The sequence below is a fragment of the Ctenopharyngodon idella genome, chromosome 19, assembly GCF_019924925.1.
Source record: "Ctenopharyngodon idella isolate HZGC_01 chromosome 19, HZGC01, whole genome shotgun sequence".
Taxonomy (NCBI): Eukaryota; Metazoa; Chordata; class Actinopteri; order Cypriniformes; family Xenocyprididae; genus Ctenopharyngodon; species Ctenopharyngodon idella.
Genome location: NC_067238.1, coordinates 19072309 through 19088083, shown reverse-complemented (window position 1 = coordinate 19088083; position 15775 = coordinate 19072309). Strand labels below are relative to the sequence as shown.

Below are 15775 nucleotides of genomic sequence, written 5' to 3'. Positions count from 1 at the left end.
CTGAATGTCTATAGCAGCCCATAAAACAGCTTGCGGTAAAGTTATGAAATTTGGCAGTCTGACCTGTCAACAAATTTGGAGTCTCTAACTCAATTCCTCTAGCGCCACCAACTGTCCAAAGTTTCACTCACGTTTATGCTAATAACTTTTGAACCGTAAGGGCTAGAAACAAAATAATTTTTTTTCGCCGTTTTGAATTTTCCGAAAAACCTACTTTTTCTAACTCCCCCTTAGGCCGTTGCTACGATTTCACGAAAATTGTACCAGATCATCTTCAGACCATGACGACAAAAAGTTATGGAATTCAAGTCGATTTCTCAAACCGTTTTCGAAAAACGCGTGACCGAATTTTACGCAGTGCTTGTGAAAATAGACATAAGGCTGTATCTCCACAATGCTTTACTTGGTAAATGTCATCACAAGCATGACCCGAGGCAACATGCAGCGTTTCGGCGCAGCGCCACCTACTGGTCCGGAGATACGAATAATTGCTGTTTTTACTTATAACTTCTTGTTAGGTTCTCGTTAGATTCGGGGCAACATGCTGAGTCGAATGATATCCATTTTGGCCATTTTGAATTTTGTGCTAAAATGCTGTATTTTATGAATGCATTAACGTATCGTTATGAAACTCGAATTTTGTGCTAAAATGCTGTATTTTATGAACGCATTAGTGTATCATTATGAAACTCAGTATGGGTCATCAGCACGATGCCCTTAAGGAGCCTGAGAAGTTTCGGACCAGCGCCACCTAGTGGAGGAAAAAAATCATTTATATGCTTATAACTTTGGATGTGGTTGACTTTTCAATGGAGTCATCTCCTTAGACTCCTGAATCCTTGCCGAGTCCAACGATCCCAAACATGCTAAGATTCACCTTATGCTTTGTGCAACATAGTAATTTAGTGCTTAAAAAACTTTTGCGAATATCTTCGAAAGCGTTAGTCCAATCGAGATGAAACCAGAGTAGGAAACACAGAACCATAGTTGGTTAACTACATGTTAAAGCCAAAATGTCAAAACTTTGATAGGAAGTGACAAAAAAAATCATATCAAAGTTGCCCATAGGTCATTTTTTATGCGCTCATACACATAAATGTCTATAACTCCAAAATGAAAAGAGATATTTTCACCAAATTTGACACAGACATGTATGGGCTCACTCTGAGGACACATAAAAAAAGTAGTGGGATTGTGCCTCTTGGTGGCGCTATAATTGAACAAAACATGAAATTGCCATTAACTACAATACAGTATTATGATATAAAATGTATCGATGTACCATTACGAAACTCAGTATGTGCCATTTTACCATAGTCAGCCAAACTTCCTGTCCGCTATTTTGATTTTTTTTTAAAATCATACTTTTTCAAACTACTCCTGGACCGATGGTCCAATTTTCACCAAAATTGAATCGTATCATCTTCAGACCATGCCGGCAATATATATTTTAATGTCATATGCCCCCCCCCATATGACATTAAAAAACACTGTCATGATCGTGACATGATCGGATCCTGGAAGTCCTATAGCTTTAGCGAAGCAGCATGTCAATGTCCCTCTGTGAGGATTTTCTCAAGATCTACGCATCATGTTATGTTGTGTGTGGGCTCGTTTGAATCAAGACAAACTGCTTCAAATAAATATGTGTGATTTACTATGGTTTACTAATGATTTAATATTTGGCATTAATATATAAACTATGATTTAATATTTCGCAAAGTTACAAAATGGAATGTGGCGCAAAACGCTCATTATACTGTTTACAATTTTTATGCTTTTACATCATCAAATTGCGTTCAATTTGTGAGATCGGCCAAATTTATCGAGTCATAGAATGTGATTATTGGCAATGCTTCTATCACTTTCTGCTTCTTCTTCACCCGTGTTTTGATCCGGATTGACTGAAAAGACTTCCAACTGGATCGTTCATGGCACAATGATTCTCTTGTTTGTCAGTGCAGTTGAGAAAATCAGTGCTGGCTTTAAATTAGTTTAATCTCTCACAGAGACATTTGTGTTCTTCGCTGAATTCAAGTGTTTCTCACAGCGTTGTTTAGTGGTCACATGATCGAGACAGATCTGATAAGCACGTGCTGCACTGCCGTTTGAGGCGAGTGGATAAATGGTCCGTGTGGCGAACGTTTATCGAACTTTTGTTAAAATTGTATTGAGGAAAATTATAGGGGACAGTGATCAGCCAAATAAATTTTGTGTTGAATTCTTGTGTGTGCAGATGACGTGGCCTTCTATGAGTGGTACGTACCTGAAGGAGAGCGACACGAATCGGCCCTGAAGAGGAATAAAGAGAATTTAGTTACAGAGCTGAAACTGTGGGACGGATACTTGGAGAAGGTTGTGTTTTAAGTCAAGTCAGCTTTATTTCTATATCACTTTATACAGAATGTTTCAAAGCAGATTCACAGTTATAAACTGGAAAATAACAGAATCAGTGATGCAAACTTCATCAAATATGAGATTTAGTTCAATTTAGTTGTAGTTTTATTCTCATCTGATAGTGTCAGTGCAGTCAAATCAATAATATTACTGAATGTCATTTGTTTATCAGATGGGTAAAGGGTCGTACCTCGCCGGCAAGAACTTCACCATGGCGGATGTGGTTTGTTTCCCCATCATCGCATATTTCCCACGATTTCAGTGAGTGGATTAAAAAATCAATCCTTCTCTATGACGGCATGTTTGATCATAACGTCAGGTTAAGGTTCGGATTAGAGGCGGGTTTAATGTTTGATCTGTTTCCGTTTGGCAGCTGTCCTAAAGAGAAATGTCCTCGACTGATGGAGTATTACGAAATGCTGAAGGATCGTCCCAGTATTAAAGCCAGCTGGCCTCCACACTGGCTGGAAAATCCTGTTGGTCAGGACACGCTGAAGAACTTGTGAGGAACACGAGATGTCTCCAACTTCCAAAAACTGTACATTTATTAGTATTTTAGTGTAAAATAATATGAAATGTAAGGTTAGTTTCAAAGGTAAGTGACAGAACGGATGCTGAAAACGTCAGACATATTAAAGGTGCCGCAATGTAAACAAGTTTTAATAGCTGTAGGTGTAAATTGATCAGTAAAACACATGTTTGTGTTGGTTTCTTCTGAAACATTAGGAAATATAGCATAGGCAATAACTGAATACATCAGAGCTGATTATTAATGTGATCCAGCGGCATTGGGGACGTCTCAATCTTCCTCACAGGTTCTTCAGCATGTCTGGACCCTCAGGATTGTCCATTATAAGAGAAGCGAACAGCTGAAACAGTGCTGGAAGATCATCTCTCATCCAGGATCTTATTGTTACTTATTCTATGTAATTATAAATATTTTTATGCTTTGTGGCGTATGCTTATGTTCAGTAAAACACTCAGATCAGGAGGTTTGGAGAAGTTTTTGGACTTCTGATAAAAATGCTACCATGGTTTTAAATGCCATAACTTTTGATTGATTTGAGATATCAGCACAAACTGTGGCCCAGAAGCAGTTAACATGACTGTGAACAAGCCCAAACTTGATTTTATGACCTGTCACATGTACTGTCTAGTCATCATGACAAGCAAGAATAGTAACAAAATTAATCAATAAATTGCATCACTTTTTCTCTGGTTTTCTCAGCAATGATGTAACATAAGAACCTCCAAACATGATCAAAATATATTTTTTTCAAAAATGTAAAGGTTTTCTATCAAACGAGACCATGTTTTTTTGGAGAGTTATTAAATATGCAACTTGAAATCACATGAAATCATTAAAAATGCCTTCAGGGTGTAAGGGGTTCACAGTGACAGTCAACAGAGAGATTAAATATCACTTATATAAAGCTTGAATGATCAGCCACCGGAAGGCAAGCCTACAACCTTTAGCCAAAAAAGCCTAACAGCTAATGCTAACGCCCCGCCCCTGGTGGTACGCAAGGAAGAGGCTGTTTTTTGAATGGATGTCAATGGATGAGAGGCTTCACTATGCTGATTAAACAGCTTTTGTGGGGAAATAGCTAATCATTTAATTAATTGACAGCCTGTTTGCTAATCTTCAGCATGTTTTACACTAAACAATACTTTCGTTGGGAACTATATGTAGATTTTAGCTTGATAAAAATGTATTTTTTCAAGAGAAGGCAGACTAGGGAATGTTGCGACTGATGTCACTGCCATTACATGATAGGCTGAGAGGAGCCGCACGTGATTAAGTTAGCCGTTACGCTTTCCCCAATAGTAAAAGATATACAGGTGCTGGTCATATAATTAGAATATCATCAAAAAGTTAATTTTTTTATTATAAATTATTTTTAAAAATGAAACTTTCATATATTCTAGATTCCCTACATGTAAAGTAAAACATTTCAAAAGTTTTTTTTTAAATTTTGATTATTAGAGCGTACAGCTCATGAAAGTCCAAAATCCAGTATTTCAAAATATTAGAATATTTCCTAAGATCAATCAAAAAATGGATTTGCAAAACAGAAAAGTTCAAGTTCTTTAAAGTATGTTCTTTTGTGCACTCAATACTTGATCGGCAGGACATATTACAGCAAATGACTTGCTCCTAGCACAAATTACTGCATCAGTGAAGTGTGGCATGGAAGTGATCAGCCTGTGGCACTGCTGAGGCACTATTGAGCCTTCAGATCATCTGTATATTGTTGGATCGACTGTTTCTCATCTTTCTCTTGAAAATATCCCATAGATTCAGGTCAGGCATATTGGCTGGCCAATAAAGCACAGTAATATCATGGTCAGCAAACCACTTGGAAGTGGTTTTTGCACTGTGGGCAGGTGCTAAAGTCCTGCTGGAAAAGGAAATCAGCACCTCCATAAAGCTTGTCAGCAGATAGAAGCATAAAGTGCTCCAAAATCTCCTGGAAGATGGCTGCATTGACTTTGCACTTGATAAAACACAATGGACCAACACCAGCAGACGTCACGCCCCCCCCAAATCATTATTGACTTCAGAAACTTCACACTAGACTTCAAGCAGCTTGGATTCTGTGCCTCTCCAGTCTTCCTTCAGACTCTGGGACCATGATTTCAACATGAAATGCAAAATTTACTTTTATCTGAAAAGAGGACTTTCGACCACTGTTCACTGTCCAGTTCTTTTTCTCCTTAGCCCAGGTAAGATGCTTCTGACATTGTCTCTGGTTCAGAAGTGGCTTGGTAGTCCTTTTCCTGAAGATGTCTGAGTGTGGTGACTCTTGATGCGCTGACTCCGGCTTCATTCTACTCAATGTGAAGCTCTCCCAAGTGTTTGAATCGGCTTTACTTGACAGTATTCTCAAGCTTGCGGTCATCCCTGTTGCTTGTGCACCTTTGCCTACCCAATTTCTTCCTTCCAGTCAACTTTGCATTTAATATGCTTTGATATACACTCTGTAAACAGCCACCCCATTCAGTAATGACCTTCTGTGACTTACTCTCTTTGTGGAGGGTGTCAATGATTGTCTCCTGGACCATTGCCAAGTCAGCAGTCTTCCCCATTAGTGTGGTTTCAAAGAACAAAAGATACCCGGAATTTATACTGTAGGGATTGTCATTTAATGAAACTCAAATGTAAATATTCTAATATTTTGAGATACTGGATTTTGGACTTTCATTAGCTGTACGCTCTAATCAACAAATTTTAAAAAAAAAAAACTTTTGAAATGTTTTACTTTACATGTAGGGAATCTAGAATATATGAAAGTTTCATTTTTTAAAATAATTTACAATAAAAAAAACTTTTTCACGATATTCTAATTATATGACCAGCACCTGTAGACCCTCTTATCTCCCTATTGTATACAATCTGCTTGTGTCGAGCATAAATGGGCGTGCCAGATGAAGCCCCAATTCGAGGCTTGTGTTGGTAATGTAGAAATCACGTGACCAATGACAAACGAAGCCTCACTTTCTGTCCAATCACGTGCGCGATTCACTTTGAGTGTCGGAAAGTTCGAACCCTCAGATCTTACTTTCATGTGTAGGTTTTCATTTAGACTTATTCAATTACATTTTTAAATAATCAGTCATACAAGTAATATGAAGAAAACAAATTATTTCAGGAAAATAAAATATTTGCCATATGCAATTCATATACATGTACATTTATTCTTCTGTTACATCATACTGATATTCATACTGGCATTAAATGCCACAGTTTAATGGGTACATTAATTTATCACAGAGACAAATTCAACATGCGCACGCACTATTAGGCTTTATTTGAGCACGTAACATGAAACAGAGGTGGTTGCTTCGTCCGACGAAGCTTCTTTCACAGGGTTTTGCCTGCTTTATTTTTTAATAAACACCAGATGGCGCTGTTTTCGACACTCTTGAAGCTTTGAGCTTGCTGCTTAGTTGGGGACACTTGACATTTGATATTCAACAGTGCTTTGATCTGCCTGCATTGACACTATTCTTTTAAGAGCTGCTGTGCAGCCAAATAATGTACCAGTTATCAATGTAAAGCTGCTTTGACACAATCTACATTGTAAAAAGCGCTATATAAATAAAGGTGACTTGACTTGACTTTGAATCTTTTCCCGAAACAATGAGGGGAAAGCCTCAGTGCTTCATGAGGCTTCATTTGCCCATCACTATCCACAGCACGAAGAGAAACATGAATCTATACTGAAGATAAAGAAAATATTGAGTTTAAAGCGGAGATAAAACCGGGTCAAAGTTTCTTTATAAGCCAAAACATACTACAATTTACTCACCATGTTAACCACTGTTTAACCATTATTGCCTATAACTCCAACTATAAAAAAACACTTCTCAAGAATCCATGTATCTTCTTATTAACCAGTATACGAGGGAAAAGCGCAAACGCAGTCCCCCAATCTCACCAATTATGCAGTCGAAATTCCCACATTTGGGGAATTCGTTGAGGTCAAACCAATCCAAGTGCAATGACTTGGATGCACTATATAGTAAGCTATATACATATTTTAAATTAATATCGGTTGTATGTACTTAGTAGTATAATCATTAACTGATAGTTAGAGACCCGATTTCGAGGGAGGACCCGATTTGTCATAACACCGGAAGCCAGTGATAGTTTATAAACTTTTAAATATGGATATTTTTCTTACAAACACCCATCGCTTCACTTCAGAATTAACCCACTGTAGTCGTATGGGTTACTTTTATGACGGAATGGATGCACTTTTGGAGTTTTAAAAAGTCGGACACTATTAAATGCCATTAAAAAGCAAGAGCCAGGGTATTATTTAATATAACTCCGATTCTGAAAGATGAAAGTCATATACACCTAGGATGCCTTGAGGGTGAGTAAATTATGGGGTAATTTTCAATTTTGTGTGAACTATTCCTTTAAGAACCAACGTGATCTTCACCGTTTAGGCGCGCGTCTTCACATGGACTGCGCATGCTCCCTGCACCATGAGTTTGAGAACAAACCACGCCCACGTGTTTTCAGACTCGAAACGCCAAGTGTTTATTCTGACGCAGCAAAAATCTGGTGTCCACACACAGTTACAGCCACATTTCCTGATTAAACTCGACATTAACAGTCATGGCGCAGAATATGATGCTTTACTGGGGCTCGGGCTCTCCGCCGTGCTGGAGGGTCATGATCGCGCTGGAGGAGAAGAAGCTGCAGGGATACAAACACAAACTTCTGTCGTTTGACAAGAAAGAGCATCAGAGTGCAGAAGTGAAGGCTCTCAATCCCAGAGCTCAGGTGTGTTCAGCTGCTTTACAAACGCGTGTTTGAATTGTGCGAATTCCTATGTTTGCATTAAATGTTTACTATGTATGCAGCTTTAATGAAACGACAAAACACTTGCCAAACTTTTGTTTTAATATTGCACTTTTATTCTATTTATTTTTACAGCTTCCAACTTTCAAGCACGGAGATCTCATCGTGAACGAGTCTTTCGCCGCGTGTCTGTATCTGGAGGTAAAACTGTGTCATTAAAGAAAGGCGTGGCGAGAATCGTTAAGCGTTCGTAGAAATAATTCTGTGCCCAATTTTAACTCACACAATCCGAAAGCGTCATTTAGTCTTATAAGAAAATAAGATGCTCAGCAAAACCTCACTTGTCAGCCCATTCCCGCCACATAAGAATCACAGTTTGGTAAATCTTAATAACAAAAAAGTCAAAGTTGTGATATAAAAGTAGAAATTATGACATACTAGCCATACATAAAAAGTCAAAGTCGAAAATCAAATTATGACAGTCATCATAATTATGACATACTAAATCAGATATGAGATAAAAAGTAGAAGTCATAACATGACAAGTCGTAACAGATTTAAAAAACAAAATTGACAAAAAGTTGAAATTATGACTCAATAATAATCATTATGATGTCATAACTGACATGTCGTTATTATGAAAAAATCAAAGTTTTGACTATTCATCTCATAATTATGAATTAGCATCTCATCATTTTGGCTTATGTCATAATTATGATTTACAAAAGCATGTTTTTTCTTGAGCGGCGAAAATTGGCTTTCATACTTGATAGTTAAGGGCCGTTCACAAAAATATAAAAAAATATTAGTAGTATACGTTCCCCCGAGAAACTTTAGAAAGTGTTCGCTCGCAGAAGAACGCAAAGTTTTTGTGAGCGAATGCAAATCGTCTCACGGAACCCGAAAGCAAAAACATTAAAATATATTTTAAACTCGCATCATATCTTTCCATCACTATGTCAGTTTAGGGGCTCAATTACAAAAATAAAATATGATTAAAAAAAAAGAGAGCGATTAATTAGTTTCTCCTGGTTTTATACAAACACAGTGCACTGCGTTTGAGTCAGCGACATCTCGCTGGATTACAGTCCAAATAAACGACAATAATATTAATATTGTCTATCAAACTGGGATAGGTGAGTTAAAATAATCACTCTGTACTAGTTTTCAAGGGTTTAAGACAAGCTAATGGCATCAAATTAAATGATATTTTATTCCAATTCAGAGTAGATATTGAATTTTATCCATTCCATTATGACCAAACATCAACATGACCATGCCAAACACTCTTGAGTTGTCATGACAGAAATGTATTAAGAGTTTATATTGCTTGTTGGGAAGGTTTTTGTGCTTCGATGTCTCGATGTGCTTTTCTTCATTACCAGAATATTTACACATGGATTTTTTACTTAAAACTCCAAGAAAAATATCAAAACGTTTTTTTGGAATTGAAATTAGATCCATGCTTTTCAAGCTCGAGTAATAGTAATAATAATAGATTTTTTGTAATAAATGAACAGATCCAAACACAAAGATGAGCGTCTCGTAAATGTTTGTGGTTTCTAGAGTGCGTTCAAGTCTCAAGGAACCCGTCTGATCCCAGATGATCCAGCTGAACAGGCGCTCGTCTACCAGCGGATGTTTGAGACCAACAACCTGCAGCAGAAAATGTGTAAGAGATTTAAATCATGAACATTTAAAGCTGATTTCTCCTAGTCTGTAACTTACAATACCAGAGTTACTCGAGCACTCGTGGTTTATGTGACCATTGAAAATAATAGTTCATGACAACAAGTGTTTATTAACTGACAGCCTGATGTTTGCAACGTTATGTCTCTTACATGTAAAACATTAAAATAACAGCATTCGTTCTGTATTAATCATAAACACAAAATAACACGTTATAAATGGACATGCAACATTATAACTAGGGATGCTCCAATCAGGATTTTTGCAGCCGAGACAAACTACTGATTCTTTTTGTCATCATGATCGGCCGATCCTGATCATTCAAGCTTTATATAAGTGATATTTAATCTCTCTGTTGACTGTCACTGTGAACCCCTTACACCCTGAAGGCATTTTTAATGATTTCATGTGATTTCAAGTGGCATACTTCATAACTCAACAAAAAAAAACATGGTCTTGTTTGATAGAAAACCTTTAACACAAAACACAAAGCATAAAAATATTTATAATTACATAGAATAAGTAACAAGTAATAAGATCCTGGTTGATTGTTGTTTGAGATCCTAGTTGTACACATCGTCCCTACCCGCCACACCTGAGATCCAGTTGAGATCCTGTGTAAATCCATGGTAAATGATGGTGATTTGTTGATTGAAAAGACTTCCAACTGGATCGTTCATGGCACAATGTTTCTCTTGTTTGTCAGTGCAGTTGAGAATATCAGCGCTGGCTTTAAACTAGTTTAAATCACCGAGACATTCGTGATCTTCACTGAATTCAAGCGTTTCTCACCAGATCTCACAGCGTTTTTAGTGGTCGCGTGATCGAGACAAATCTGATAAGCTTGTGCTGCACTGCCGCTTGAGGCGAGCGGATAAATGGTCCGTGTGGCGAACGTTTATCAAACTTCTGTTAAAATTGTATCGTGGAAAGTTATAGGGGACAGTGATCAGCCAAATAAACCAGCTATTTTGTGTTGAATTCTTGTGTGTGCAGATGACGTGGCCTTCTATAAGTGGCATGTACCTGAAGGAGAGCAACAAGAATCGGCCCTGAAGAGGAATAAAGAGAATTTAGTTACCGAGCTGAAACTGTGGGACGGATACTTGGAGAAGGTTGTGTTTTAAGTCAAGTCAGCTTCATCTCTATATCACTTTATACGATTGTTTCAAAGCAGATTCACAGTTATAAACTGGAAAATAACAGAATCAGTGATGCAAACTTCATCAAATATGAGACAAATTCAGCTGTAAATCAGATCAATTCAGTTGTAGTTTTATTCTCATCTGATAGTGTCAGTGCAGTCAAATCAATAATATTACTGAATGTCGTTTGTCATTTGTTCATCAGATGGGTAAAGGGTCGTACCTCGCCGGCAAGAACTTCACCATGGCGGACGTGGTTTGTTTCCCCATTATTGCATATTTCCCACGACTTCAGTGAGTGGATTAATAATCAATCCTTCTCCATGACACCATGTTTTAACATCAGGTTAAGGTTCGGATCAGAGGCTGGTTTAATGTTTGATCTGTTTCTGTTTGGCAGCTGTCCTAAAGAGAAATGTTCTCGACTGATGGAGTATTATGAAATGGTGAAGGATCGTCCCAGTATTAAAGCCAGCTGGCCTCCACACTGGCTGGACAATCCTGTTGGTCCAGACACGCTGAAGAACCTGTGAGGAACATCGAGACGTCCCCAACACCGCTGGATCACATTAATAATCAGCTTTGATGTATTCAGTCATTGCCTATGCTGTGTTTCCTAATGAAGAAACCAACACAAACATCTTTCTTACTAATCAATTTACACCTACAGCTATTAAATCACAACTCTTGTCTTGTTTAGATTGCGGCAGCTTTAATATGTCTGATGTTTTTATCATTTTTTTCTGTCACTTATCGTTGATACAGCAGACCGCATAATCTGTGCACTTTATTTTGAACAATTTCTAAAGATGAAGCTCATTGTTATTGTCTGTAATGGAAGATTAACATGTTTGGGATTAATAAAGCTTTGTCCTGTTCAGTCAAGATGAGAAAAATATTTACCATCATTACAAGAAATAAAAATATGGTTCAGTTTTAAATTAGTAGCACAAAATATTAGTAGTTTGAAATAGAATTTTAATTGTTTACATTTTAGCAGATTCATTTCAAATTAAAGGATTATGTTTCACATCTTCAGTGTTTTAAAAAAAGGAAGCGTTGGTTCATGCATGTGTGCAACTTTGAATTAAAACAACAAATGCCAAATGTTTGCTTAAAAATTAAAAAAAAAATTTCTTGCTGGTTCCAACTATGGAGAAATCTTTATGAAACAAATACAAAACCGAAATGTACATAAATGTTAACAAAAACCAAAACAATTACAGTTAAAAACATCAAATGTGAAGTGTCACAGAATTGCGGTAATGTAAGTTTCCAGTTTTTCACTGTAAATTATAAGATGATTTGTTCTTTTTTCACTTCCAAAAACAGTACATTTATTATTATTTTACTGTAAAATGACATGTAGGGTTAGAGCTATTATAGTTTTCCTTGTATATAGTACCAAAGACTTATATAGATATACAAAGATGATGCACTCGTATAACTTATGGAGGTAAAATAAAAATAAAAAACTTACCTTATTCTAAGCAAGCAAGGCTGTGAGGGATAGACTTGCCGTGTTTTAAATGGCATCCGATGTAAAAAGCTGTATATTATAAAGCTCCTAGATCACTTATAATTGTCTACAATTGGAGTTTTTTGTCTGCTGAATTTTCTTGGAAAAGATGGCGTTGCTATGTGCACCGCTCAATATGACGTAAAAAGTCCCGCCTTCTATATAAAAGAGCCAATCGCGTCACTGCAGCTGCCGTTAGAAGCTCCGGTTGCAATAAAAACGCGCGCAAAGGACTGCACATGCGCATGGGCTGCTCTTGCCTACGAAATAAGCTTTTCAATGCCATTTGAGCATAAGAAATAAAATTTATGGGACATTTTATGTCAGATTTTGTTGCTGATTTGAAATATATTTAAATGCGAATTTGTCAAGCAGTTTTTAAGATTTCAGGATTCGCACATTGAAGTAGATAGGACTTGTTCTAAAGGACTTTGATAGTACTTACTGTTTACCAATTAACAGGTTTTTACTTCAGCATTTTTTAACAGTTACAATTACAATCATTTCTTAAAGTGAACAAATAAATAAAAAAATATATATATTCATACAAAGTTCATATGATCTCAATAACACTGCAGTTGATTTTTCACCCTCTTCAGGTGTCAGAAACAAACAAACACAGAAAGCGTCTTACTTCAGAAAGGGTTTATTGCCAGCTGTGAACACATGCGGATCAAAGTGGAAAAATGTTACAGTACAAGGCTTTCAATTCTGCAAAGTGAGTTCCCTACTAAACATTACAGGCTTTAACAAGGTAAAACAGAGTGGTGTGGATCGTGCAAGTCTGTGTTTTGTGTTCTGAAAAACTCAAGTTTCTGTTCAAACACTGTAAACTAAAAGCTAGGTTTTTTTTTTTGCTGACAACATCTGAGCACGTCCTCTAACACTGTGTGGCGTTCATGGCTTCAGTTGTCTTTCTTAAATTAACATGTACAGGAAAAACTATCAGACAGCAATCTACAAAATAATAAAACAAAAGGGCATTAACATTTTTACAGTCTTGTTCATCGTCAAAAACAGTTTGACCGTTCTGTACATTTAGAATAATTTTTGGAGATAGAATGCATCTGCTGTAGATTTCATAAAAATCTTTAGTTATTTATATAAGTCTTGTTTTCTCATAAAAACCCCATATTAATGGATGTTAAGGTGCAACATGATGGTTCTCATTACAGCTTGAACCAACAAAAACATCTTGCAAACACAGACAATCAGAAGCAGGACCTGGAGAATGTAAGAATATACCATAGAGCTGCACGATTCTGGATAAATTGAGAATCATGATTATTTTGTTCCAAATAGAGATCATGATTCTGAACAGACAGCTAAATAAAATAACAAATTACTAGAGGTTCTGATAAAATATTAATTGCTGCAGTCTATTTAAAAATGTTTACTTAATTAGAATGAATATTTTAAAAAATTGGTTTGAATGAATGATTCAATCCTTCACTTGTTTCATTACTGGATGAATCAGCGTTTCTGAATGAATTTCTTGAGCAAATGATTCAATGACTCACTCATAAATACTTGTTTCATTACTGGATGAATCAGTGTTTCTGAATGAATTTCTTGAGCAAATAATTCAATGACTCACTCATATAGACTTCACTTGTTTCATTACTGGATGAATCAGCGTGTTTGAAGGAATCTCTTGAGTGAATTATTCAATGACTCACTCATAAATACTTGTTTCATTACTGGATGAATCAGCATTTCTGAATGAATTTCTTGAGCGAATGATTCAATGACTCACTCATATAGACTTCACTTGTTTCATTACTGGATGAATCAGCGTGTTTGAAGGAATCTCTTGAGTGAATGATTCAATGACTCACTCATAAATACTTGTTTCATTACTGGATGAATCAGCGTGTTTGAAGGAATCTCTTGAGTGAATTATTCAATGACTCACTCATAAAGCCCACTTATTACTGAAAGAATCAGTGTTTTTGAATGAATCTCTTGAGTGAATGATTCAATGACTCATTAAGACTTAACTTGTTTCATTACTGAATGAAACAGCGTTTTTGAACAAATCTCTTGCGTGAATGATTCAGTGACTCACTCATAAATACTTCATTTGTTTTATTACTGTAAGAATCAGTGTTTTTGAAAGAATCTCGAGTGAATGATTCAATGACTCACTCATAAATACTTGTTTCATTACTGAAAGAATCAGCGTTTTTTAACAAATCTCTTGTGTAAATGATTCAATGACTCACTCATAAATACTTGTTTCATTACTGAAAGAATCAGCGTTTTTTAACAAATCTCTTGAGTGAATGATTCAATGACTCATAAATACTTCACTTGTTTCATTACTGGATGAATCAGCATTTTTGAACGAATCTCTTGAGTGAATGATTCAATGACAGATACATTTTTAACAGTCACTTGTCGCCACCTACTGGTGTACTGATGTTATCGATACAATCTTTATTTGAAGCGCCAAGTTACTTTCAAAAGGTGATTTGCTCTATTTTAATTGCTACCGTAGACATCAGTGTTTATCCGAACTATAAACTTTTACCCCGTTTCTGTGATCATTTGAATTATTGTGAGAGAAATAATGACACTGTGTGTTTGAAAAGACTGTTTATGAAGCTGAAACATGACAACGGCTCTCTCTGGCTGAATGTTTGATGTGATTTTATCAAAGGTTTAATAGACACAGCAGAATCATTGTCATTTAGGAATCAGATGGCATGGGTGTTTGAATCAAGATCGCAATCTTTTAATTATTAATCGTGCAGCTCTACCGTACGATGCAACGAATCCTTAGATTTGGCCAAACCACATGAATGAGTTTATTATTCTAGTTCCTTCTGTGTCAAAGGCACATTGAAATCTACTATAACACACTCTCAACCGAAAGACGCCTACAGAAACCGGAAGACCAAAACAAGAAACGCCAGCAGTGGATTCGTAGCATTTTGCTGTCATGAAACGGGTCATTTTTCAAAAAGCACAGACCCACGTCATTTAAACATACCAGAATATGGCAAAATATGGCAAAAGATATAAAACTTTTATAAAATCCGATGGTGGAAACGTCTGAGTCTGTGTGTGTCTTAAAGCTGTTTCACGGTCCGAAACCGGAAAAATAAACATATTTAATGCTCTCATCTTATACATTTTACAATAAATAAACCAAAGTATCAGACCACAGCCTGATTAAAACAATTTTACTGATCTGACTGATGCAAACAAAGTGATTTAAAGCTTCATTTCATCACTCTTCTGTGTTTTCTATTTGAGACGAGTTTTAAATAAAAATAATTAAAATACAGTCAAAACCCTGAGTTAGTGTTCAGTCGGGGGTAAAAACATATTCTCACCTTTTGTTTGACGTCTTTTTTAAAAAGTCACAGTGCAGGCCTGTGATTGGCTGGTGAGGTGTGATGTAATGAGAGGGCGTGGCTTAGAATGAAATGCATATAAAGAAGGCGGAGCAGAGGGAGTGTAGCTCTATATAAGATCAGCTGTTTCATTAGACAGATGTTACTCTGGTATCTTGGGTATTCTGTTGTCCTGAGGTGAGTTCTGCTGAAGGCAAAAGCGTCAGTGTGGTTCAGTCGGGACGTCCCGTTACACCGGCATCTCTGACGTGTCGAATCCCAGTGCCTGGGCTTCTTCTGGGGTCAGACCGCCCTTCAGAGTCCTTCTCACTGAGACACAAGAACAACCACAATTAGTTTTAGTTAA

The 15775-nt window shown here is 36.7% G+C and overlaps 2 protein-coding genes across 9 annotated transcripts in view; one reads left to right on the top strand and one right to left on the bottom strand.

Moving 5' to 3' along the window:
* Positions 1-7388: 7388 nt before the first annotated feature.
* On the top strand, positions 7389-11433 carry gstr (glutathione S-transferase rho). Its single transcript, XM_051871543.1, has 6 exons — positions 7389-7696; positions 7850-7915; positions 9281-9386; positions 10400-10518; positions 10754-10842; positions 10949-11433. Exons 1-6 carry the CDS (start codon positions 7529-7531, stop codon positions 11079-11081), a joined length of 681 nt encoding a protein of 226 aa, XP_051727503.1. The 5' UTR covers positions 7389-7528; the 3' UTR covers positions 11082-11433.
* Positions 11434-12697: 1264 nt separating this feature from the next.
* fhod3a (formin homology 2 domain containing 3a) overlaps positions 12698-15775 on the bottom strand; it is a 58604-nt gene continuing 55526 nt past the window's right edge. For all 8 annotated transcript variants that reach the window (XM_051871531.1, XM_051871529.1, XM_051871530.1 and 5 more), the window contains one exon: positions 12698-15738. In XM_051871531.1, coding sequence (XP_051727491.1) covers positions 15659-15738 — 80 coding nt within the window. In that variant the 3' untranslated portion in view covers positions 12698-15658. The remainder of the gene's footprint in view (positions 15739-15775) is intronic.